At 44.8% G+C, this 27,455-nt stretch overlaps 1 protein-coding gene across 1 annotated transcript in view; it reads left to right on the top strand.

Moving 5' to 3' along the window:
* The window catches only part of NSMCE2 (NSE2 (MMS21) homolog, SMC5-SMC6 complex SUMO ligase), a 222,108-nt gene that overhangs the window by 7,218 nt on the left and 187,435 nt on the right, over window positions 1-27,455 (top strand). Inside the window, exon 2 of the mRNA XM_056854514.1 lies at window positions 19,480-19,586. Within this exon, the coding sequence (XP_056710492.1) occupies window positions 19,480-19,586 (107 nt within the window). The remainder of the gene's footprint in view (window positions 1-19,479; window positions 19,587-27,455) is intronic.

The raw sequence follows: 27,455 nt of genomic DNA, 5'->3' as shown, positions 1-27,455 counted from the left end.
GTACGTGGTGACTGCTCCGTATATATTGGATTGCAATCATCTTATTTTTCATCTCTTTCCTAGTTCCTAAAAATGGTGCTTTTCTTTTTCGGCACGAAATACTCTGTTGGGGTTGAGGTTTGTGTAGGCACTGACCTTAACCGTGGTTAAAGTTATTCAGGGGTTGCAGGTGCCTTCAGAATCCTGGTTACTGTGAACTATGGTTAAATCTGATGGTGACAGAAATTAGCAGTAGAAGGGGGAAGTTTTGTACCAGTGAAGGAGCACCTGATCCACAGAAACCATGATTGAAGTATTGGGAATATTACATACTCACCAGCCCGCATTGCAAAGTGATCCCCAACCATAGCCTGTCACCAGAAGGTACATATTGTCCCTCCCCATTCCCTTTGCCCTGATCAACTGTAGAGATGCTTGTTTAGATACCACTACCATCTGAAGTAAAATGGTTTTCTACCAGAAATAAGACTGGAGGTGATGCATGTGGCTCTCCTTTTTTTCGAGAAGGTCCCCACCACATCTTCTCAGTTGAAATTAGTGAGAACTCATTTGTTCTGTGGTTTGAGTTTCAGGATTCATCCCTGATTTAAATTTCTGTCTTAGTCTTAGATTGGTGGGGTGATGTTTAGTGTTTTTTTAAAATGTTATCATGCTGCTGTTCTGTTTTTTTTTTAGGGTCTTGATGCTTATCAGATGTTTTTTCCATCATAGAACTTGTAGAATAAGTCACCATTTTCTGCTTAAAATAAATTTGGGCCGCCTCTGCTCCTAGAAAGTGTCTTGGCTTTTGTAGAGTAGTTTCTGTGCAGCTTTTAGCATTCCTCGTTTTGAGTAAACCATCCCGTCACATGAGTGATCTAATGGTGTGAGAAATGACTAACTAAACATGTTCACATGCACACGCCCTCCCAAATGGAAGATATTCAACAAGTTATTTTTAAAAAACTGAATCAGTTGGTATAAAGTAACTGGTTTAAAAGAAAACACTGGCTGTTGTTTGTTCGGATAGCAGTTCCTTTCCGTCAACGTTATATCTCAGTGACCCTCCCTTTATTAATCACCGTGCTCACTTACAGAAGGGGGAGCGCTGTACTCCCGTATCAGAAGAGTATGTATAGCATGGACTGTCATTTTTTGGGTTCCACCCCCCAGATAAATGTTGTTTTGTTTTTGCTTTTCATGGTCTAATGCATGCATGTTTCACGCAAAGACGGCTACAGTGGTGTCAAACTCGCTGCATTATCGCTGTTTGTCTTTGCCTTTTTCTGTCTTGGTCCTAAATAAGCAGTGTCCTTACATGCCAATGGAGCAAAGTAGGTTCTAACCACCCCCCACCAAAATCAGGCTCTAGGTGATGCTGGGCAGCACTCTCAAATTCTAAAGCAGCCAAAAGGGGAACTATAAAAGAGGGAAGAAGGTTTAGCACTCATACAAACAAGGAAGGAAGAAAGGAAGGACCAGCAGTAGAAGTAAAGTCAGGCAGGTACACCTATGTTGAGCAGGTGGTGGAAAGTACCATCAAGTTGTAGCCAACTTATGGCGACCCCGTAGAGTTTTCAAGGCCAGAGACAGTCCAAGGTGGTTTGCCATTGCCTGCCTCTGCAGAGAAACGCTGGACTTCCTTGGTGGTCTCCCAACCGAGTACTAACCATGGCTGACCTTGCTTAACTTCTGAGATCTGATGAGATCAGGTGGTTTGCCATTGCCTGCCTCTGCAGAGAAACGCTGGACTTCCTTGGTGGTCTCCCAACTGAGTACTAACCATGGCTGACCTTGCTTAACTTCTGAGATCTGATGAGATCAGGCTAGCTAGGGCCATCTTTGAGCAAGTATGTTTACTTTTCTCCACAATCAAGCTTTTCTAATCTGTTTTTATACAATCACCTGCCCTTCCCCGCCCCATAACAGACACCCTGTGAGTTAGGTGGGGCTGAGAGAGTGTGACTAGCCCAAGGTCACCCAGCAGGCTTCATGTGTAGGAGTGGGGAAACCGACCCAGTTCACCAGATTAGCCTCCGCCGCTCAAGTGGAGGAGAGGAGAATCAAACCCTATTCTCCAGATTAGAGTCCACCTCTGCAAACCACCGCTCTTAACCACTACACCACGCTGGCTCTCCTGGTAATTTCTCTTTCCTCAAATAGAGACGATCAAAGCTGTGTTTTGAGGCAGCTGTAGCCCCTAATCATTCTTACTTTTTAAAAAAATCAAATATTTAACGAAATCCAGCTTTTAAAAAAAGAACAGCTGGGTTGAACCTTGAACAGCCCAATGTGTGTAATATCACTCCTCTTGAGTTATGTAGAATATCTTCCCAGTTCTTTTCTTAGGCCATGCCTTATGTATTTTTGCTAGTCTCATATACCCACCCCAAAAATGACAGCTGAACTGTCGCCAGTCTCACGTATCAAGTTCAAGTTGTTGATTCTCGTTCTCGGGCTTTGTTCTCCTTCAGGTTCTGCCAGTGACTCATTTTGTAGCTCCAGGGGAAGTCTCTTAAAATGCATAATGCCTCGGTTTCCCATGCGAATATGCAGAATCCTCCCTTATCAGTTATTTCACAAACATTGATTGCTGTGTGTAGATTCCTGTTCGTTCTTTTGAATGCAAGGCTTGTTATTAGTACTTTTTAAAAACTTGATAGGGCTAAATATTGTCGAAGGCTTTCACGGTCAGAGTTCATTGGTTCTTGTAGGTTATCCGGGCTGTGTGACCGTGGTCTTGGTATTTTCTTTCCTGACGTTTCGCCAGCAGCTGTGGCAGGCATCTTCAGAGGAGTGTTGCCTGCCACAGCTGCTGGCGAAACATCAGGAAAGAAAATACCAAGACCACAGTCACACAGCCCGGATAACCTACAAGAACCTTGATAGGGCTGATTACATTAAATGCTGGAAGTGTGTCCTGCAAGGCATGGTGCTGCTGCAGTCGTCTTGTTTGTGGCTTCCTAGAGGCACCTTGTTGGCCCCTGTGTGAACAGACTGCTGGACTTGATGGGCCTTGGTCTGATCTTATGTTCTTATGTACTTGTTAATGGTATTTGGCTAGACCAGGAAAAACGAACTTCTAGATTTCCGTGGGCCACTATATTCTCCAGACTGTGGTCTGGGGAACTGTCCAATTCCTTCATGGGTAGTCTGAGTCTATAATATAATTGGCATCACTCAGCTTCAAGAGCAGGGTGCAATTTCTGTTCCCCCAGGATGAACTTGGATGGTATATGAGGGTCTGAGACATAGACAGAGGCAGAAGACCTGTGCTTTTCTCAGCGTGGACACGAGATGCTAATGCAATAATATGTATATGTTATAAATGAGACTCATTGCTTGCTTTTGCTTACAAGTGAAAAAATATGAACAGAATTCTGTACCAGGCTTTGGCTAACATTTGGTAGACCTTGGGTAACTGCAATGAATAAATTTGCCCCTTCCAACTAATACAGCGCAAGGTGGTGGCGGGGAAACCCGCGCCAAGCCACCTGGCTGCCTGCTGACCAGCTGAGGGTCGGCGGGCAACACTTGCATGTGCGCCTGCCCGCTGCGACACATCACTTTCGGTTTACACCCGGAAGCGCCGCATTGCAACGGGCCTTTTACCACTCAAACTCCCAGTTTGAGTGGTAAAGGCCCCTTGCGATGCGGCACTTCCAGGTGTAAACCGGAAGTGCTGTGATCGCATCGGTGCGGCCGCGTGCGTGCTCGCAATCTCTCCCTCACCTCCGCCCCAAGAAGCTCCCACCGGAGGAGTGGGGGGACCTGGCAACCCTATCAATGACGGTAATGAATTGAATTGAATTGGTTTGACAACAATTGATAATCACTTCTATTAGGGGCAGCACTTTTCTCCTTCTCAGGGAACCTTCCCCTGATGCAAGAGGCTGTTGGTCAGGGGAAGAATCTTTGCCTTGGAGGAAAGGGGCATCCCAGTGAAATGGATCGGCAGGATCCAAGCCAACATTTGCACGTTGAGCAGAGTTCAAAATGAGGTTGCCCTTGATTTTTCTGACCTAGAACTTCTTCTTTTTTGCCACATGGTGGTGCAATTTCCTTCTCATAGATGAGCCTGGATACTCACCTAGCCACTTACCTGTTGAGTTTGCAATGACTGGTTAACGATATGCCTGAATATGTTCCCATTTTGTTCTTTATTTTCTTGTTCTTTGAAGCTCTTACAGGTGATGTCTTCCATGCAGTGCATTTACATAAAAAAGGAAAAGAGGCTGAGGAAAATGGAGGTCAATAGAACCAACCCTGTAGAAGCAAAGTTCAGGGGCGCTTGCTGCCAGATAAATGTGCTTGCAATTGTAATGTAAATCAATTAAGGAAGTGGTAGTTGTCTAACTAAGAGATAATCCATTTGAAATCCATTTTACCAGCCTTAAGAATGGTTTTTCCTGGCATAGCCATTCTTCTCTTTAACCAGTTGTTCAGTTACGATAAAGGATAATTGTTCACGTACATTTTAATCACAGTTGTACTGCATCATTTTATAGACTTAAGGCTTTTCTGTGTAAATAGGGTATTGCATAGGTGTGAAAACACAACATTGTTCTTATCTTGGGTAAAAGAATTGTTAATGGAGTTGCTCTAATAGTGAGGCCAGATGTAGCACAAGCAGTCAAGAATGCGAAGTCCGACCAAATACTATCAGTCAGACTTCATGGAAAGCCTATCAACACAATCATCATTCAAGCTCATGCCCCAGCTACCAATGCTGATGAGGAAGAAATTGAAAGCTTTTATGCAAGTGTCCAGGAAGACCACGGTCACACAGCCCGGATAACCTACAAGAACCAATGAACTCTGACCGTGAAAGCCTTCGACAATATTTTGTCCAGGAAGAAATGGGCACAGTGCTTTTAAAACTCACCCTGTGGTAATTTAGTATGGTTGGGTGTTTTGGTTTGTTTTTGGTTTGTTGCTGATGTGGTTTTCCACGGCCGTTGTTTATTTTGTAAGCTAACTTGATGGTTCCTTCAGTGTCAGAAGGGGTGTAATGACCGCCCCCTCCACATGCACACTAATTCTTCTCCGCTGTCACAAGGTAGGTAAAAATGCAGTGGCGCAGCCAGTGTCCGAATGGCTGGTTACGTTGAACGAATGTTGTAACAGAAACCAACAGAGCGTATGAACTTCCTGAGTGCGAGCCTTCGTTGCGTGTGCCTTCCCTACCTCCTGATTGCTTTTCTTGCTTCTGCCTTGATCCTCAGGATTGAGAAAGAGACAGTGATGCTCCTGGAGCTCTCCGGTCCTTCAGACCCTGGAGACAATCAGATATCGTTGGGCTACGCGCGCATTATATAACTTTTAAGGACTCAAGCCAGGGAGCTAGCCCAGGCAATCGTGCGCTCCGGCTTTGCATTCGCCAGCATGCCTCGCTGTTGGTGGAGCTGCCTTTGTTCAATTCTGAATCGGTTCTCTTCTACAAGGATGTGTAGGCGCTGAGTGATATCATAAGGAGTCGGCTTCACCCACTCTCATTAGTTGGAAGGCATCTAATGGGTAAAAAAAAGTTGACCTCCTTAATTCTGCAGCAGCCTTTCGGTGACAACATGTGGGAGTTGAGTAATAACAGTAAAGCGGCTACTTCATCCAATCTCATTAGTTTCAAGGCTCCTTCGGAGCTTAATGAAGGAAGCGGGAGCCACCTGACCGGAAAGCGTTCTCCACCTCCTTGGCCTGGAGGATGTTAGCTGACCTGGGTTAGAAGGACACCAAGATGGAGTAGAAAAGAGCAAGAGTCCAGTGGCACCTTGAAGACTTAACAACATTTCTGGCCGGGTGTGAGTTTTCGTGAGTCACAGCTCACCTCTTCAGACTCATGAAAGCTCAGACCCTGCCAGACATTTTTTTTATTAATCCCCCCCAACATATTATAAAACATACAACAACGATCATACAAACCACATGACAGCTCTGCCTGTCAATACATCTCTAGGACAAGTTACTGTTTGTGAATAACTGGAAGGGGTTTATACTCCTTCTAACCTGAACTGATATAAAACTGTTAAATGCTTACACAACATAATATTGATTGGTTAAAACTACATTGACCTCCTAGATATTTACCTATATTTTACTTTACTAAAGCATTATACTTTTATATCAGTGAATAGTTAATAAAATTATACTCAATTTGCTGATATCAAAAGTTAGCTTATATGGAATTAAAAAACCGTTTAACAAAAAAAATTAAACATCATGAAATGCTTTCATATATCATAACTTTATTTCGTTGTCTCATTAGTATGTAATTATTCTACATAACACTAAACTAGCATTACTGATTACAAAAAAAGAAAGAAAAGAAAATAATCTCAGATTATGGCTTTCTACTTAGTTGAATTACTTAGCAATGCATTCATAATATAGTTTCCAGTTCTTTGTAAAATATTCTCTCGGTTTTTTATTAACAATGTTCGTTGGCCAACACTGCCTGCCAGACATTTTGTTAGTCTTGTTAGTCTTTAAGGTGCTAATGGACTCTTGCTCTTTTCTACTGCTACAGACAGACTAACACGGCTACCCTTGGTGATCTGTCACCAGGATGGAGGATATTCCATGTTAGGCATAGACAGGACGTGCTGGGGCTGATGGTGCGGAAGCTGCAAAGTGCAGGGCGGGCTGGTCTTCGAGGTTGGAAGTCGTTGGTCAGATCAATCATTGGGAAGTCTAACTGGGACTCCACCTGTACTCAAGTGGTAAATTACTCAGATGGAGCCAGTCCTTTGTAGGAACTTCATGAACTGAGGTGGAATCCTATCTATGCTTTTGGCCACATGGCCCCCGCTGAACTGGTGACCGACTGCATGTCTATCCTCAGGCCATACACAGCCATGGTGCTGCATCATACCAAAAAGTAGGCCACGAGCTATCTTGGTGGTTCTGTAGAGAAATTGCTTGTATCCTGCTGCTGGGATGACTAGTTTTTGGCTGCTATACTTTTAGGGGCTGTTAATCTCTTTGTGCCTTGACCTGGATGGCCCGGGCTAGTTTAATCCTGTCGGATCTCGGAAGCTAAGCAAGTTTGGCCCTGGTTAGTACTTGGATGGGAGACCACCAAGGAACTCCAGGGTGCCTGCACAGAGGCAGGCAATGGCAAACCACTTCTGTTCGTCTCTTGCCTTGAAAATTCTACAGGTGCAGTGTAAATTGGCTGCGACTTGACAGCGCGTTTCGCCACCAATCCCTTTGTAAAAACAAGTCTCTATTTGAACACACACATGAACCCATGAAGCTGCCTTATACTGAATCAGAGCCTCGATCCATCAAAGTCAGTATTGTCTACTCAGACCGGCAGCAGCTCTCCAGGTTCTCAGGTAGAGGTCTTTCACATCACCTACTTACATAGTCCCTTTAACTGGCGATGCCGGGGATTGAACCTGGGACCTTCTGCATGCTGAACAGATGCTCTACTATGCAATCCTATGTGGATTGCATTGGGTCCCGATGCAGCCTTATGCTGAGTCAGACTATTGGTAGATCGAGGTCGTCGAGGTACCTGGACTGGTCAGAATCCTTGCCTGAGACGTTGGAAAGGTAGAGTCAGCCCATATAGGCCATATGGGCTAGGTGGTCAGTGGCTTCACATATGTAAGGATCACAGTTTCACATATTGAAGTCAGCTGTAGTGGTTGATTTGTTCATTACCATATGGGTGTTACCATAACAGTAGCCACCACAGCTATGTGGGAGGGTTGCTGCCTTTGAAGGGGGTTGTGAACAAATAACATCTGTTGCACGCAAGCAAGCTCCAGAACATGCAATGGGGAATCTGGCTGGATGGGAGCCAAGAAGTAAACAAATGAATAATGTGTGTAGAAACGAATTTTCAAGATCTAGCCTCATATATAGTATTTTAATAGTTGGTGCCGATCTGAGATGCGTTCTGAAATGTCAGGTTCTTGAGTTATGAATTCTCCCTTATAACAAGATGCCTTTTTTTCCAGAAGTTCTGATAAATCTCTTGAACTTCAGTGTCATGCCTTAAGTCATTTAAAAAAAAAAGCCACTCTGAAACAAATTATTTCTGAGAAAGACTAAAATGGTGAAATCATATGGCTTTACAAAGAGATGGGACATGCTGATACCACAAATCTGAACTAGTTTTAAAGCCATGCTGTCTCCCCAAGGAATCGTGGGGAGCTAAAATTCAACGCCAAACGGAAATTCCTTCCTAGCTTGGATTTATTTACTTTAATTTGAAGCACCTGTGTCAAAGGCAGGAGGATCCTTCATACTGCAGCTCCTGCTGTAGATACGACTACAGTTTAGATTGTGATACAAACGAGGATCATAAGGGCATGGCTGGTTTATGTCATGTCCAGTTATAAATTGGTAACGACCCTAATGATTATCAGGGCAGCCTTTAGGCATTTTTGTGAGCAGTTCAATATGTTCTTTTCCCAGGAGCGTGTGAACCACTGCCGACGCTCTTATTGATCTCCTTTGCCTGGCTTTCTCACGGATACTCAGGGTGGATCGCACAATTAAAAACACTGCAATAAGAGCAATCTAATGCAAACAAAAAGTGTGGTGAAACCTGACTGCGCAGTTTAAAAACAACAGTGCAGAATATACAAGTGATAATGCAATGAACTGCTTAACATTTCACAGGTGTTATCACTGCCCTGCTCTTTGTACAGAAATGCTTTCTCTCCCCGCCCTCTATTTCTTAGATATCTACAGACATTCTTAGATATCTATATACCTTGTAGCCCAGATATTGTTGATGCTGGTGTGTGTGTGTGTTTTTTGTTTTGGGGTTTTTTAGGTATTGAAAATTGCTCTGTGGTTCTCAGTCTGCTGAATTTTGAACCCATGTTGTGTGTTTGCACATTGTGACTTAGGCTTAACAGCGGGTTTGGGTCGAGACTAACAGTGCATTTTTGAGCCTCCAGGGCGAAAGCCCTTAGGAAGCCAGGAAGGCGCCGTGCCGGCGTCCGGGCAGCCAACGCCGGCTTGTACACTGGTGTGAAGGACCAGACACCAGTCACGGGCCACTGCTGATGGAGCCTTTCGCCAGCATCCGAACACTGGCAAAGGCCGCACCAGCATCCTGGGAGATGTTCCCGGGGTATAACGGTGTCCTGGGAGGCGTTCCCGGGGCGTTACGGTGCTGGGCTGGGGGCAGGGCCACCTTTAGTCATCCTCCAAAGCCGTTTCGGCCTGGGAACGCCCCTTTTTATTTTTTGCACCCTATGAGGGTTGCACGGTTTTTTTGCACCAGGAGGAGGTTTTTTTGGGGGAGCGGAACCTCCTTTGGAGGCAGTGAAGCCTCGTTTCCTCCTAAGCCTGGCGCAGGCATTCTGGTCAGGAATGCACTGTAAATTGGCAAGTTCCACAAATTCCTCTTACCGCTGCACATCCCTATCATATCATTCCTCAGGGTACTCTGTTCTCCAGGTGCAGAATTTTATGGAGACAAGTAGGCTGCTGTAGGAGGGAGGAGGCAGGAAAAGTCTGTTCCACTGATGGAAAATTAAGTTTACTTGCTTGCATGCGTGACCCACATGTTGAGAAACCAGTGGGAGATAATTTCCATCTCCCATGGTGCTCTTGTGTTGAACATCATCCATCAGCCAAAGAACTCCAAAGGTAGAATTCATCGTGAGAACTGATCAGGAAGTTTTATACCATTCAGTTAGGGCTCAGTTTTGATTATGGTTTCCTCTGACACAATCGGTGTTACGTTAGTTTCCAGGAGGGAGTTCTAAAAAGGGATTAGAACTGTAGTAGGATGGAACAGGTCAGGAGAATTGCTTTATCATGGCATAGGTTTGTAGTCTTGTAGTTATCATCTGGCTTTTATGGCATTGTCTTCTACCTTTGTAATTCCATGTTCTCCATTGTCTGTAGCTTACCTTCCCTTAGACAGTTTGTTGTCTGAATTGTTTTCTAACTCTGTATTCCTAAACCTACTGCATCGTTCACAGTTTGTCTCATGATATCTGATTGCATCGTTTCTTATGCCATAATCTGCCTTGAGTCTCAATGAGAAAAACAGGCTATAAATAAAATAAACAAATTAAGTCTAGGAAGCTCATGCTGTCAACTGCTTTACTGTTGTGAATTGTAATGGCTTACCTGTGTACATTACAAAAAAACATCTGGGACTATATCACTCGTATTTAAAATCCTTTTGGTCTCACTGTTGACATCTTTTGCCTTTATGTGTCCGTATTATACACACAAGAAAACCAGCTTGGTGTAGTGTTTAAAGTGTTGGACTAGGATCCGGGAAACCCAGGTTCAAATCACCACTTTGCCATGTAGGGGCTGTGGCTCAGTGGTAGAGCATCTACTTGGCATGCAGTAGGTCCCAGGTTCAATCCCGGCATCTCCAGTTAAAGGAATCAGGCAAGTAGGTGATGTGGAAGACCTTCCACCTGAGATTCTGGTGAGCCATGGAGAGGGGCTGTGGCTCAGTGGTAGAGCCTCTGTTTGGCATGCAGAAGGTCCCATGTTCAATCCCCAGCATCTCCAGTTAAAGGGATTAGGCAAGTAGGTGATGTGAGAGACCTCCGCCTGAGATCCTGGAGAGCTACTGCTGGTCTGAGTAGACAATACCGACTTTGAGGGGCCAAGGGTCAGTATAAGGCAGCTTCATGTGTTCAAACTTCCTGGGTGTCCTTGGGCCAGTCACACACCCTCAGCATCAACCCTTGCAGGTATTTGGATGGGAGACCTCCCAGGAATACCAGAGGCGTGATGTGGAGGCAGGTGATGGCAAACCACCTCGGAACATCTCTTGCCTTGAAAACCCTATGAGGGTGCCATGAGTCAGCTGTGATTGACAGTAAAAATATATATATACACACACATGTGCCAAGTGAAGACACGGTTGTACATCCAGTGAAGCCGACTCTCGTCCATGAAAACTTTGGCTGCAACGAAGTTTTTAGTCTTCAAGATGCCAAATGACACTTTTTGCTTTTGCTAGAACATACTAACACAACCACCTCTCTGGCATTTGAAAGTTTCCAGTGAAAGATGACAAAGAGTGTTCTTGAGACGTACGCGGGAATTGATCGTTCATTCTTTCCTTCCTCTTCCATATTTATTTCTTCCTGTGTGTGTGGTGCAGGGAAACAGAGTGTGCATGTAGAATCCTCCCTCGAGAGTAGATTGTGTAGAGCTCATTCTTCCCCCATAGGACCGCGAACAGAATAAATTCTGCATGGGTAGATGCTAATCTTTGCTGGGTAGGTTCGATGCGATGTTTATCTTGGTAGCGCGCACAGCCACACACACCTAGAAATTAGAGAGCCAGGAGGAGAGCTCTGGTGAGCATCATTTGAAATTAGCAGCAGAGACGTGGTGGGTGGAAGGCTGAGACCGGAAGAATGCCAGGTAACAAATAATTAGTTAATATCCTACATGGCTCAGCAGGGTTCCACCCATTTGTTGGGCCTTTTCTTTCCCCATTAAGGTCGGCAGCAATTAAATTCTGCGCCGGAGGGGATTCAGCCAAGGCAATGTTCTCTACGGATTTGATGAGAATCCCGAGGCACGTGGAGTGACAACCTCGTCTTTTTTTCCCCGGCCATCCTTCTTATTATGTGTCGGTCAGCAAAGTTTTGTGTACTGTGTGGCTATGAATCATTTCGGCCCTGGGGACGAGGGGGAGGGTTGTTGCTACACACACTTTTCCTGTGATTCACGAGAGGATAACTGTGTCAGCCTTGAGTGAAGATCATCTGCTGCGGGACGGGAGGGGCATGACCCTCTTTGCCTCCCAGTGGGACGGCTGTTATTATGGGAAATTAGCCAGTTGCTAAACGTGTTGAAGAAATGGGGTTGTGCTAAGAACGTCATAAGAAAAGCCATGCTGGATCAGGCCAAGGCCCATCAAGTCCAGCAGTCTGTTCACACAGTGGCCAAGCAGGTGCCTCTAGCAAGCCCCCAAACAAGATGACTGCAGCAGCACCATCCTGCCTGCTCCTCTGATCCTGGAGAGAATAGGTATGCATCATGACTACTATCCATTTTGGCTAGTAGCCATGAATACCCCTCTCCTCCATGAACATGTCCACTCCCCTCTTAAAGCCTTCCAAATTGGCTGCCCTCATCACATCCTGGGGCAGGAAGTTCCACAATTTAACTATGCCTTGTGTGAAGAAATACTTCCTTTCATTTGTTTTGAATCTCTCGCCCTCCAGCTTCAGCAGATGACCCCGAGTTCTATGACTATGAGAGAGAAAGAAAAGCTTCTCTCTGTCTGCTCTCTCCATACCATGCATAATTTTATAGACCTCTATCATGTCTCCCTTTAACTGCCTTCTTTCCAAGTTAAACAGCCCTAAGCATTTTAACCACTCCTCATAGGACAGTTGCTCTAGCCCCCTGGTCATTTTGGTGCTAGGACAGCTTCTGAGGCACGTATCAGAGTTGGATGCTATGTGTAGTGGGGCGAAGTGAAGGAGAGTTCAGCTGAGTGTGTTGGTGGGGGTGAGGACCCCCATGATCTTATTTGCCCCTGTCTTCTTTCATTGATTAGGCCCATATCTTGTATCTCCACCCCCAGCATAGTGAGCGATGGACTCTGATCTGGAGAACCAGGTTTGATTCCCCACTCCTCCACATGAGCTGCAGACGCTAACCTGGTGAAGTGGAGTTGTTTCCCCACTTCCACACATGAAGCCAGCTGGGTGACCTTGGGCTAGTCACAGCTCTGAGAGAGCTCTCTCAGCCCCACCTACCTCACAGGGTGTCTGTTGTGAGGAGGGGAAGGGAAGGTGATTGTAAGCTGGTTTGATTCTGCCTTAAGTCGTAGAGAAAATTGGCATATAAAAACCAACTCTTCTTCTTCGTCCCTCTGAAGTCTCACGGCTCCCCTCCCCATACCCAGATTTGGAACATGGGGTGATGTCTTTCCCAACGTTATCTTCCACTTCACCCCCAACCAAGATCCTAACTTTGTAAGGTAGTGCTAAGCACTTTCCATTTTAAGAGTGTTATCCCCGGATGGGTGCCGAACACAACAACAGTTGTATGGCGAAGAACAAGCCAGAGTAACCGTATTTAAGACAAGGTCAGATATCAGATTTTAAATGTGGCTGGAATGGTTTTGTATCCATGTTTGCTGCCTTGAAAACACATGTCTTGGGCTGAAGCAGATGTGTCAAATTATTTCTTCGCCTTTCAGTAGTTGATTGGCTATTTTTCGAACGGGGATTGATGCTATCTATAATATTCAAAAGGCTAAAATATTAGTTAATGAATCCATATCTGGTAATTGTGAAATACAAAAAGGAACCCGACTCTAATTCAATTGATTAAGGTAGAAATGTTATTAAGATTAAAGATTTAGATTTTAAGAAATGTAATCTGATTAATATATGAAGTATTGTATTGAATTAGAAATTAAATGCAAAGGTGACAAAGTTATCAAAAAGATAGAGGAGGAGAGGGGAAGTCAACGTAAATATATGAACTAATTAATTATATAGAATAGAGAAATATTTATATTATTATATTAATGATTGATGCAAACTACTGTACTATAAAAAACAATAAAAAATGTTCTAAATAGTAGTTGATGGGCTATTTTTGAACAGAGTGCCACCTGTTGTTGGAAGAATAATATTACAATGAAAGTTCCCATTTCAATTACCAGCAGCAATTTGGCACTAGTAGTGAAAACAATATGTAAATTGCATTAATGACAGCAGGAGCTAGCGTGGTGTCATGCTTAGAGTGTTGGGCTAGGCCAGCGGTCGGCAAACCGCGGCTCCCGAGCCGCATGCGGCTCTTTGGCCCCTTGAGTGCGGCTCCTCCTCCTCTTTTTTTTTTTAATAAACAGTGTACCTACCTATATAGTTTAAGTTTAAGAAATTTGGCTCTCAAAAGAAATCTCAATCGTTGTACTGTTGATATTTGGCTCTGTTGACTAATGAGTTTGCCGACCACTGGACTAGGCTGTGGGACATCTGGGTTCAAACACACATTAGCTGGGCTGTAGCAGGTTCTTTAGAGCATGTGCAGAGTTCCTTGCAGTGACAAGAGGTTGAAAGGGACCCAGTCTTTGGTAGTCTTGTCTGTGTATCTGTACAAGACTGTTTCTATCCAAATACTTTTTTTTCCTTACTAAAAAGTTTGATTTCAAATTTTATTTTTTCCTACTTCTCAGATAACAAAAGTTAAGATACATATGCTAAGGTAGTTTCGAGTGCGGCAGTTTTCCTTTCTGTTTGTCAAATATTGGGTATATTTATGGTTTATGCTTGTAGAAAACTAAGGCATTTATACTCTTTATATGGCAATTCAATTTTATACTCTGTATTATGAATTTTATGTCATTAAAGCGGCACACGTATACTTCACTTTTGGAAATATGTTTAATTACCCCCCCCCATTTTTTCTGCTCTTAACCACTACACCACGCTTCCATCCTTTTCATTTAAAAAAATTACCCCACTTTTTATTTATTTGTTTTATTTCATTTGGAGTGGTGCTGGGAAATTTTTTTTTTTTTTTTTTGAAGTCTAGTGTTGTGTCACTTCTGGGGCAAACCTGGACATGACATCGGGTAGCTCTAGAAAATGCCAGAAATTCTGTGGTTTTGCCATAGAGTTTCTAGAGATTCCTAGAGCTACCTTATGTCACTTCTGGGATTTCCCCTGAAGTGATGTAGCGGTGCCCACGGCACTGCAGCTCCCCCATGTCCCTGGCCTCCAAACCACCCACCAGTTGCCAGGCAGGGAGTGGCAAGCCTACCTCTGAGGTAGGTTAGGCTTGAGAGTACGTGACTAGGCACAAAGTCACCCGGCAAGCTGGCATGGCAGAGGGGGGATCCGAATCCGGGTCTCCCCACTACACCACACTGGTTCTCTTCTGGGGTTTGCTTGGTTGCTGTGGGCAAGACAGCAGCTGTATGCCTACCTCGAGCACACCTCCATTATTTCCCGTGAATCAGAAAACGCAGAGTCAGTTCTTTTAATCTTCCAGTGGAAGCGTTTGTAGGGATGGGGGCTAATTATAGTCTGAACCGCAGTTCAGTGAGAGAGGGCATTTGTGTTTCCATTAAAGATTTCTAAGGCAATGTGATGAGTCACTAAATACAACTTCTGCACAAAGTGCCCTGATTGCCTAATGACTAGGTGTTGGTAACTGAAATTACACACACACGCAACATACATTCTCCCTCTCTCTCACAACCTCACTTCCATGAAATCAGGGAAGTGTCTCTCTGAGTAATACCTGTGCCAAGGTTTCCCAAGAACTGTAAAAATGGCTTTGGATTGCTAAACAGGTTAAAAACATAACTTGTATGTTAAAGAACTCGGAAAACACCTGTAATGGCTAATAGGTATGTTTTCAAAGAGAGTGATTGGTTATATGATGAAGGCTATGAAGAGAAGGACTTTTTGGAGTGGGGGGGAGGTTTAACAGATGTTTCAGAATAAAACTACCAAGGGCTTTGGGCTACCTGCTGTCTCTCACCTTGACCTACCTCACAGGTATAATGGGGAGTGGGGGAAAGTACCAAGTATGCTACCCCATACCCTGACCTGGATGGGCCAGGCTAGCCCGATCTTGTCAGCTCTCGGAAGCTAAGCAGGGTTGGCCCTAGTTAGTACTTGAATGGGACACCACCAAGGAATACCAGGGTCGCTATGCAGAGGCAGGGAATGGCAAACCACCTCTGTTCATCTCTTGCCTTGAAGACCTTATGGGTTTGGTGTAAGTTAGCTGCGACTTGATAGTGCTTTCTACTGCATACTATGTCAAGAGTATGACACACTGATTCATCTTAACCTGAGAAATCCCAAGGCCCAAACTGATGCTGCTGTAGCTTCAACACATATTTTAATTGGATTTATTTGCACAGAAATGTGCGAATAAATGCGGTGTAGGAGGAGAGTGTTTCAGATACCGTGGACCATAAAAAAACAAATCAGTGGGTGATAGAGTAAATCAAGCCTGAACTGACCCTAGAAGCTAAAATGACTAAACTAGGGCTATTGTATTTTGGTCACGTTATGAGAAGGCAAGAGTCACTGGAAAAGAGAATCATGATAGGAAAGGTTGGGGACAGCAGGAAAAGAGGAAGACCCAACAAGAGATGGATTGACTCTATAAAGGAAGCCACGGCCCTCAGTTTGCAAGACTTGAGCAAGGCTGTTAAAGATAGGACGTTTTGGAGGACATGAATTCATAGGGTCACCATGAGTCGGAAGCGACTTGACGGCACTTAACACACACACATTTGCGCAGAAATGATGACCGCTGTATACAGAAGTACGTTTGATTAGTGTTGGTGGTGTGGCTCACCTAACCTGGATTTTTTAAAACGTCATCTTAAAAAATCCTGCCCTTTTTTACATTGGTAATTCAGTTTGTTAATGAAATGTTGGGCAGTAACATAGCCCTTTATCCATTTTGTTGGGTTATGAAAAGGGTACATTTCCCTTCTGGATGTCTTGAGGCTGCTTAAGAACAAAGAACATGCTGTGGAATCCGTAACTGACTCATGGCAATCTTTTCCACAGGGTGTTCCAGGCAAGGAGAAGCAGAGGTGGTTTGCCATCGCCTGCCTCTGAGTAGAGACCCTGGACTTCCTCGGTGGTCTCCCATCCAAGTACTAACCAGGGCTGACCCTGCTTAGCTTCCGAGATCTGACAAGCTTCTATCTGGGCACTTTCTTCTTTTAAATTGGCAAAAGATGCAAAAGGGGAAAAGTTAGATTTTTTATTTGTTAATATTTTTATTAAAAAAATTTATACTCTGCCTTTCCTCATGGTTCAAGGTGGAGGGTGAATGGCTTTGCTGTGTATGGAATGCTACCCTATACACTAATTTAACATATTTTCAGAAGGCCTGGAGAAATATTTTTCTGTGTTCAGATAAATTTAGTGTTGGGTAACAGCTGCAGTACTGCAGTCAAAAGCTCTTCCCACGACCTGAGTTCGATCCCGACGGAAGTCGGTTTCAGGTAGCCGGCTCAAGGTTGACTCAGCCTTCCATCCTTCTGAGGTCGGTGAAATGAGTACCCAGCTTGCTGGGGGTAAAGGGAAGATGACTGGGGAAGGCCCTGGCAAACCACCCCATAAACAAAAGTCTGCCTTGGAAACGTCGGGATGTGACATCACCCCATGGGTCAGGAATGACCCGGTGCTTGCACAGGGGGACCTTTATCTTACTTAACGTTTTATAGTGTTTTGGAATAACAAACCAGGAGAAAAGGTGTTTCCTTATGAGTTTTATGAGGTCTTATGATGTCGCTTTGTTTCTTTCTGCAGTTGGCAGTGTGAAATAGGTTATGTTCCATATGCTTGTGTTATACTTTGATAAAATAAAATAACAGCAATAAAGATTGTCTTCAGATTGGAAATTAGGCTTTCTCTGCTGGGGGAGGGGATGGGACCAGTTTTGTCCTGAGGTGAACACAGACCATAAATATGTACATGTATGTTCCAGAAGAATAGCCTTCTGTATACCCTTTGCAATGCACTGATTGGTGTGACAGAATGCTGATGGAAAGTGTGTGTGTGTGTAAATAACACAACCGCAAGGGCCAATTACATGCCTTTCTAATATAGCCTAAAATTCGACAGGGCTAAAAACCTCCTTCTCCTCTTTCTTCTTCTTCACTATTAATGGCAGGCTTGTAATGCAGACTTTCAGTATTGATAATGTTGTCACCTGGACCACCTGGGCTAGCCCAGTCTCATCAGATCTCAGAAGCTAAGCGCAGTCTGCCCTGGCTTTTACTTGGATGGGAGACCACCAAGGGAGTCCAGGCAACGGCAAGCCACCTCTGAACGCCTCTTGCCTTGAAAGTCGCCATAAGTCAGCTGACTGGACGGCGCTTTCCTCCACCAATAACGTGCTGCCGAATGTACTTCCCACTGTCTGTCCTGAACCTGCAGCCCATCGACTTCGCCAGGCACCTCCAAGTTCTAGTACCTTTGAAGCAATGTGTGTTCTTACAGCAGTTTAAAAGTGTAAGGTTCCCAATCAGAATTGCCATTAAGTTGGCTGTGACTTGTTGGCGCTTGCCATCACTAGTGCTCATATTTCATAGAATCATAGAGTTGGAAGGGATCACCAGGGTCATCTAGTCCAACCCCCTACACAATGCAGGAAATTCACAACTACCTCCCCTCACACCCGCAGTTACCCCTACTCCATGCCGAGAAGATGGCCAAGATGCCCTCCCTCTCATCATCTGCCTAAGGTCATATAATCAGCATTGCTGACAGATGGCCATCCAACCACTTCTTAAAAATCTCCAGGAAAGGAGTGCTTACCACCTCCCAATGAAGCCTGTTCCACTGAGGAACCGCTCTAACTGTTAGAAAATTCTTCCTACTGTCTAGACGGAAAGTCTTCTGATTTAATTTCCACCCGTTGGTTCTGATCCGACCTTCTGGGGCAACAGAAAACAACTCGGCACCCTCCTCTATATGATGGCCCTTCAGGTACTTGAAGATGGTTTTTTACAAGTCTAGCGCTAATAATACTCGTATCTGCTGTGAGCTGAGCTTTCTTACCCAGAGATAACAGGACATGTTGTGAGTTGAAGGCCCTGCTTTTCTGGGCAACGCTCATCAGACCAGGCAGCTGAGATGAGTACTCTCTGTTGGCACAGGCTCAGAGCCTGATTACTTTAATCCCTTGTTTGCCTAAGCAGCAGGAAGCAAAGTCCTTCCTTCCTGATACCTGTAATTGACTGGAGGCTTTTAAAATGGCACAGCAGTTGAAAGAACAATGCCCTGGCTCTACCAGCCATCCAGGAATCTATTCACCCTCGTGGAAGTATTGCATAGTTGCTTAGGCCTGCCTGTCCCTGCTGGACAGTTCCCAAATAAATGGGGTTATGGGGATGTGTGTGCACCAAAACGTTATGAGCTGGGTTTAAAACTCCCAAGGAAACTTGTAATTAGCGGGTCAATTATGATTAGAGCGGAGAAGAGTTTGGAGCAGATATGAACATGCACAGTGGTGGTTTTAGAGTGGTGATGGACTGTAAAAGAAGAAGAAGAGTTGGTTTTTATATGCCGACTTCCTTTTTTTTAAAAAAGAGAATCAAACCAGCTTACAATCTCCTACCCTTCCTCTCCCCACAACAGGTACCTTGTGAGGTAGGTGGGTCTGAGAGAGTTCAGAGAGAACTATGACTGGCCCAAGGTCACCCAGCTGGCTTCATGTGGAGGAGTGGAGAAACTAACCCGGTTCATCAGATGAGAGTTCGCTGCTCATGTGGAGGAGGGGGGAATCAAACCTGGTTCTCCAAATTGGAGTCCACTGCTCTTAACCACTACACCACAGGGCACACAGATTTCTGTGCATCCAGGCTACAGGATATCAGCTTTGTTGGTTTACTTTACTAGCCTGAGTAGATTGTAAAGCCTGCAGCTTTTTTGGGGTGGTCTTGCTGTCCTGGTGTTCGTCTGGCTGCCCCGGAGACATGGCTCTAATAGTCTGAAAGCACAAACAGATATAAAATCTCAAAAAGGCGAACTCTTTTATTTTTTGCAGATGACATGGAAGAAGTGGACGAAATGGAAAAAGTGATGTTGGAATATGCAGCCATGAGCAGAGAAGTAAGCCACTATATGCAAGCAGTTGAAGATACTGTAAATAAGGTAAAGGAGTGCAATTATGTGAAATAAGACAGGGGGTTATATTTGTTAAGCTTCTATTTTGGTGGACCCTGACAAAGTTTCAGCATCGATTCCTGTGAAGTTTAGGGGAAAAGGCAAAGAAGGGGGAGCGTGGTAGAGGCTTGCAAACTGAGCAGCCAAGAGGGACTACAACATTCCTCTTTCTTGTCTCGGAATACTACAACTCAAGACTGCTGGTTGACAGGTTCAGGACAGACAAAAGGGAAGTACTACTTCATGTTGTACTTTAATAAGGAAAGTTGTTTGGAGCTATGAGAGTTCAAATTAAGGGGTGGCCATTTTATGAGAACCCGTGTTCTCCAGTGGTCAGAGTGTTGGATAAGGATTTAGGCGATCCAGGATTCATTCTGTCTATCTTTCTGTCTGTCTATCAGATTTTTTAGGTCATCACTCAGCCAAAGGTTCTTGCAGCAACCTACAACATTGAAACAGTATAACCCAAATTTATGGATTACACTCAAAAGGGCAACCAAAACATTTCGGCCTTGCATGCCCTGCAGAAACGAAAGAAGTCCGGCAGAGCACGGGTGTTATCAGAGAGTGCATTCCACCAGGTAGAGGCCACAACTGAGAAGGCCCTTCCCCTGGTGACAGCTAACCCAGCCATTCTGGGGCCAGTTACCTGCAAGAGGCCCCAGAGGATGACCGAAGGGAGCATGGGGGTTGTCAGAGGAGAGGCAGTCCTGTAGGTATGAGGTTCAAATCTCCACTCAACGTGAATCTCACTGGGGGTAAACTCAGTCCAGTCACTTTTTCTCAGGTTAACCTACCTCACTGGGTGGTTATTGTGAGGATAAAATAGATGGGTGTGGAGAACCATGAATGCTGCCCTGAGCTGCTTGGAGGAACAACAGGGTAAAATGGTACTTGAATAAATATGATATGAAAACTTGAAAAAAAGGGGTATCCATTGGGGTAGCCTAATGGAGAGGTGGAGAGGCAACAAAGGGGTCATGTTGGGCCACTTGTCCAAATAGCATCACGGTAGAATTAAGTTCAGAGGCTAGCCCGCATTGGCCTACAGTAGAAGAGCTAGATTGGAGACCAGTAGCACCTTAAGACACCAACAGGATTTTTGGGGTATAGGCTTTCAAAGTCAAATGTTCCTTTGCCGTATGGTAGAATTGTGTGTGTGTTAAGTGCTGTCAAGTCGCTTCCGACTCATGGCGACCCTATGAATGAAAGTCCTCCAAAATGTCCTATCTTTGACAGCCTTGCTTGCTCAGATCTTGCAATTTGAAGGCTGTGGCTTCCTTTATTGAGTCAATCCATCTCTTGTTGGGTCTTCCTGCTGCCCTCAGCTTTTCCTAGCATGATGGTCTTTTACAGTGACTCTTGTCTTCTCATAATGTGACCAAAATACGATAGCCTCATTTTAGTCATTTTAGCTTCTAGGGACAGTTCAGGCTTGATTTGATCTATAACCCACTGGTTTGTTTTTTTGGCAGTCCAGGGTATCCGTAACACTCTCCTCCAACACCACATTTCAAAGGAATCTATTTTCTTCCTATCAGCTTTCTTCACTGTCCAGCTTTCACACCCATACATAGTAATAGGGAATACGATGGCATGAATTAACCTAATCTTGGGGACCAGTGACACATCCTTACACTTCAAAATATTTTCTAGCTCCTTCATGGCTGCCCTTCCCAGTCTCAATCTTCTTCTGATTTCTTGGCTGCAGTCCCCCTTTTGGTTGATGGTGGAGCCAAGGAATAGTAGAATTAGTATCTGCTAATAATAATAATAATGGTAGAATTAGTATCTGCTTAGTAGGGTGTGCTAATTGGGGATGAAATTAAGTGCATATTGCAAGCACAGGAGCACAAGCTGAACAGGTGACCACGAGCTCCCTACCGGTACTTAGAGCTTCAGTTCCTGTTTCCTCCCCGCACCTTTAACCTTGCTACTTATAAAACAATAAAAGCGTCTGCTGAAAATGAAAGATTGTCAGTAAAGCATACAGTTACGCTGCTAGAGGAACGCGGCAGGTGAAGCATAACAACATCCTCTTCTGATTGATTCAGCAGCCCCGTTGAGTAAGAAATGAGCAATCGGATTGCAGCGATACTTCCAACAATAGACTGTGGGAAATCCTTTGTTTGATCAGTAATGGAAACTCCCTTCTCTTTGCTGGATTTAACTCACCTGTAAGGTGACCCACCTTGTGGCTACTTCTCTTTTTGGTTAGGTTTGAATTAATGTATCTTTCCCTTCCCCCACTCCTTCCCCTTGGTCAAATTAACCAACACCCAGGTTGTTGTTAAGACCAGGAATTAAAACAATGATGTCATTATTTAGTTTGGATTTTTTTAAATTGTAAAGAGTGGAAAATCTCTCTTCTGTGCAATGCTATCCAAGTGCTGCAAACCGAGACAAGACCCAATTTGTAGAGGCTTTCTTTGGTCTTACGTCTCAGAGGGTAAAAAGCAGAACTGTTTCTTTCCCTAGATCCATTTAGATTTTGTTTGGTCAAGGGGTTTCAATAAGGGCAGGATAAAGGTGTGTCCAAAGTACACTGTGCTCCAAGTAGATTCATCTTGCCTGCCATTCTTCACAGACTATGACTAATGGTAAACCTAAAAGGATCCCCATTATTTTAACCGTCCAGAAATGAACTGCTGCAAGGGTGTGTTTCTTTGGTCTTTGCAAGCTTCGGTATCTCTTGCATTCACACACATTCGTGTGCGATATTCAGATGCCAAACCAAGCTGGTGCTGCCCCAGAAGAACACAAGAACAGGCTTGTTAGTCTAACCAAGCACCTGTCTATTCTAGCATTCAAATGTGATTTGGTGAGCTTATAGGTAGGACATAGAATCATAGAGTTGGAAGGAACCCCCAGGGTCATCTAGCCCAACCCCCTGCACAATGCAGGAAATTTACAAGTACCTCCCCCACACCCGCCCCAATGACCCCTACTCCATGCCCAGAAGATGGCCAAGATGTCCTCCCTCTCATCATCTGCTTAAGGTCATAGAATCAGTACTGCTGACAGATGGCCATCTAACCTCTGTTTAAAAACCTCCATGGAAGGAGAGCTCACCACCTCCTGAGGAAGCCTGTTCCACTGATGCCCCTCTCTTCCACATGAGCGGCGGAGTCTAATCTGCAGAACTGGGTTTGATTCCCCCTCCTCCACATGAGTGTTGGACTCTAATCTGGAGAACCAGGTTTGATTTCCCACTCCTCCACATGACGGACTCTTAATCTGGTGAACCGTGTTGGTTTCCCCGCTCCTACACATGAAGCCTGCTGAGTGACCTTGGGCTAGTCACAGTTCTCTCCGAACTTTCTCAGCCCCACCTACCTCACAAGGTGCCTGTTGTGGGGAGGGGAAAGGAAGGTGATTGTAAACTGGTTTATTTCTCCTTTCGGTAGATAAAATCGGGGTATAAAAACCAATAATCTTCTTCTTCTTCCACTAATAGTTGTTGGTAGACTGATCATCCATGAACCTCTACTGCAGGGTGCCCCAACCTTTTTGAGCATGTGGACACCTTTGGAATTCTGACACAATATGGATGCGACCACAAAATGGCCGCCTCAGGAGGTGGAGACAACAACGCAGTGGCTACCACAGGAGGCAGAGCCACACACACAGAGGAAGCCCAAGTGCAGGGGAGAAGAGGGGTAAAATACAGTGAGAACACACCAAATACCGTGGTGGCAGCTACCAATGAAACAGTGTTATTTTAATCTGCATAGCCAATCAGATCTTCGGTGGTCCTGTGTAAGAGGTTTCAAAAGTTCTCCAAATGGTTCACATTATTAATTGATTCCAGTTAATTCCCAAAGCTGAGGCATAACAAACATGATTTTTATATGTCTTTGAGAAGAGGTTGAAGGGGAATGTGCATGCACCTCTCAAGGAACAGCTTTCGGTAGCTTTGGAGCCACAACCAAAAGGGCCTTGCTCTTGTTGGAAAGTTATCTTCTGGAGACTAGGTCTCCAGAACCCTCACCATCTTTTTTGCCCTCCTCTGGACATGTTCCAGCTTGTCTACATCCTTAAATTGTGGGACCCAAAACTGAATGTAATACTCTAGGTGAGGTCTAACCAGAGCAGAGTCTACCCAGTGTTTTACTTGAACCTTGCAAGCACCCTTTCGCCTGAGCAAGCTGGCTGTTGACAAAGCTTCAATCTTTCTCTACCGTGGCCATCTAGCCTCTGCTTTAAAAACCTCCGAAGAAGGAGAGCCCACCACCTCCCGAGGAAGCCTGCTCCACTGAGGAACCGCTCTAATTTGGTCCATCATAGTCATTTTTATCTACTCAGACCGGCAGCGGCTCTCCAGGATCTCAGGTAGAGGTCTTTCACATCTCCTACTTGCTTAGTCCCCTTAACTGGAGATGCCGGGGATTGAACCTGGGACCTTCTGCATGCCAAGCAGATGCCAAGCATATGCTCTACCACTGAGCCCCAGCGATTGTGGGGTGAGTCCTGAATAACCTTTGATTGCAGTCGCCTCCCTGCCTCAAGTGGGGAAAAAGGGACACAAGGGGCCGGCGAGCTGTTGATTAGACACCAGCTTGGCTGTTGCGCCAGCTTGGCTGTTGGCCGTTACAAGCCCAGATTAGTGTCTGGTGGGAAACAGAAGCGCTGGAATGTCTTCCTTATTGGTGGTGTTTGTTTATAGCGCAGTTTGAAGCGGGGAGATTTGCAAAATACACCGTGATAGGCATCACGGTGAGTGTTCAGAGGCACAAATGAATAGTTGCACAAGAGGAAGAGCATTAGCGAGATGGCGGAACCAGCCCTGGGAACAGGCTGCAGAGCTCCAGAGGAATGTCAGAACCAACCGGCTCTATTAGCAGAGGTGTTGAGTGATGCTTTCGCACAGAGCCCAAAGATTGTTAAAAGTGCGCTAGGTTGTTAAACCCTGAAAAAATAAATAAATTCCTATGCATGCCCTTATAACAGAGCTGGTACCAATGGGTACAAGCCAGGAGAAAAACTGGCACCCAAACCAGGCTTCTCTGCAGTAACGTTAAGAAATATGTCGATGGAGAAACTGACATACAGCAAAAGAAAGCAAAACAACCCACAAACTGGAACACTGCTTGGACCAGTCTCCTCTTCTAATTATCTGTTTTAGCATTACCTTTGGGGGGGACGTAGTGGGGCAGGGCATGGGGTAGAGAGTGGGAAAAGAGAACTTTTTCTCCCTCACCCACAATACTCAAACTCGAGGACATCCAATCAAGCGGGTGGGCAATAGATTCATGATGCACAAAAGGAAATGCTTCTTTACACAGTGAGCGATAAAAATGTGCAATTTGTGGCCAAAGGATGTAGTAATGGCCACCAGCATAAATGGCTTTGAAAGAAGAAGAGGAGTTGATTTTTATATGCCGACTTTCTCCACCACTTAAGGAAGAATCAAGCCGGCTTACAATCACCTTCCCTTCCCCTTCTCACAACAGACACCCTGTGAGGTAGGTGGGGCTGAGAGAGTGTGACTAGCCCAAGGTCACCCAGCTGGCTTCATCTGTAGGAGTGGGGAAACAAATCCAGTTCACCAGATTAGGCTCTGCTGCTTTTTCCCAAATCTGCCTTCCAAAGTGAACATTTTAAAAAAATTACCTCTCCTCCACATGAAGCCAGCTGGGTGACCTTGGGCTAGTCACAGTTCTTTCAGCCTCATGTACCTCACAGGGTGTCATGGGGAAGGGAAGGTGATTGTAAGCTGGTTTGATTCTTCCTTAAGTGGTGGAGAAAGTCAGTATATAAAAAACCAGCTCTTTTTCTTTGCGTATACTCTGCTTTATATGTCACTTATGCCCCATGGGGACCTGAACCTACATACATTATTCTCCTGTCATCCGTTCTGTCATCACAGCAACCCTGTGAGGTTGGTTAGGCTGAGAGTGTGTGACTGGCCCAAGGTCACCCAGCAAGCTTCCATGGCGGAATGGGGATTCAAACCGGGGTCTCCCAGATCCTAGTCCAACTCTCTAGCCAATGCCCCATGGCTCTCACTAGGTGTCACATTGGGAACTGGCTTTATGTGTACAGATACACCCAAGAATATTTCCCAGTGTGCTTTGGTAGTTTTGCATTGCCATCCTTCGCAGAGTTGTACCTTTCAAAGCCTGAGAAAGGGCGTTAACTCTGCTTGGAATGGGACTGTTAATGTGCAAAGTTGGCTTGTGCAGAGCCGGCATTCTTGTGTAACCCTGGTCTCTCACAGTGCAATCCTAAACAGAGTTACTCCAGTGTAGGACCATGGAAACGAATGGGTTCAGATTGGGGTAACTCTCTTTAGGATTGTACTGTCAGAGTTGTGTTGCATAGTGTGACGGTTTTGCAAAGGCTCGAGGTGTTTTTTTCTCTTGATGTTTTGCAAGCTGCAAACTTGTCGCCAACTTTGGTTTCCCGCTAATCATAAGAGTAGAAAGTGGGAGAGGGGCCACAACAGGCACCCTGTGCGGTAGGTGGGGCTGAGAGAGCTCTAAGAGAGTTGTTACTAGCCCAAGGTCACCCAGCAGGCTTCATGTGTAGGAGTGGGGAAACCAACCTGGTTCACCAGATTAGCATCCGCCGCTCATGTGGAGGAGTGGAGAATCAAACCCGTTTCTCCAGATTAGAGTCCACTGCTCCAAACCACCGCTCTTAACCACTGCACCACACTGTATCTTAAGGTACTCTCTAATGCAGGGGTCCCCAATGTGGTACCCATGGGTGCCACAGCACCCGCCAATACATTTCCTGGTGTCTGCCAAGTGGGGGGCCTGGAGGGGCTCTTGCCCAGCAAGGCTTCTGATTGGCCATTGCAGGTTTAGATTGGCAATGCAGATTTTTTTAAAAAATGTTGCTTTGGCAGCAGCTACCACCACAGCACAAAGATCAGCATTGAGTGACTGAAGGTAAGCTGCAGCAGCCATTTTTTCTCTAGCTCCACCTCCTGCAGCAGCCATTTTGTCGCCGCGGTTTCGTTGCTGCGCCCACCATGCTGTGTTGGAATTCCAAAGGTGCCTGCAGGTTCAACGTTTGTAGACCCCTATTCTAGTGCACGGCCTGCCATTTCGCATGGTGGGGGTGGTTGACGTCAATCTGTTGATAACAGATGTGTTTTCCTAACACATCTGAAACCTGAAGAACAAAATACTGCCTTAGCTTTGCAGAGAAAGCAGAACAGGCTGTTGCAGAGTAAATAGATACAGCAGAAGCAGTTGGGATTGTGCAATGGGCGTGTTTTTATGAGAATAGGGATTTTACAAGCCTACCCCTGTTTTCATTACTGCCTTGCCCATATTACTTTGCCTTCATCTCATTTTTTTAATATATATTTTTTATTGGATTTTTGATAATACAAAGTTGGAAAGGAGAAAGGGTTTGGGAACAATTATGATGTGTTATACAGGGTTGACATCTCGAGCAGGTCCACACTCATCGGTTCATTGTCATACTTCAAAATCTACCACAGTATATTATCTCCCATATTGATTCAGTGTCATAATCATTAAGAAACTCAACTATTACACTAACATCTTATTTCCATATCTAGTTCAGTTATAATCCTAACATCACCTATATTTTCTAACTAACAGTATATCTAACATAGAATGCTTGCCATTTTTGTTTCTGTTCATCTGGTGATTTCTCTTTCATCCAGTTGGTCTTTCCATGTCTTTTCCTTCATCTCATGATCAGGAAAACAACACGTACAAAACAGTTAACAATCTCAGAATAACTTATGGAAAATAAAAGGAGATTGTGCTGTTTTGCATAATTTAAACGGGTTGTGGAAAGCCATTTTTCTGGGCCACCGCATTTGGATCGCTTTTGATTTTTAGGGCCAAATGGACACATAAAGCTGCCTTATAC

This window comes from Euleptes europaea, chromosome 8 (genome assembly GCF_029931775.1).
Source record: "Euleptes europaea isolate rEulEur1 chromosome 8, rEulEur1.hap1, whole genome shotgun sequence".
In the NCBI taxonomy this organism is placed as follows: domain Eukaryota; kingdom Metazoa; phylum Chordata; class Lepidosauria; order Squamata; family Sphaerodactylidae; genus Euleptes; species Euleptes europaea.
This window is presented reverse-complemented; position numbering and strand designations above follow the sequence as displayed.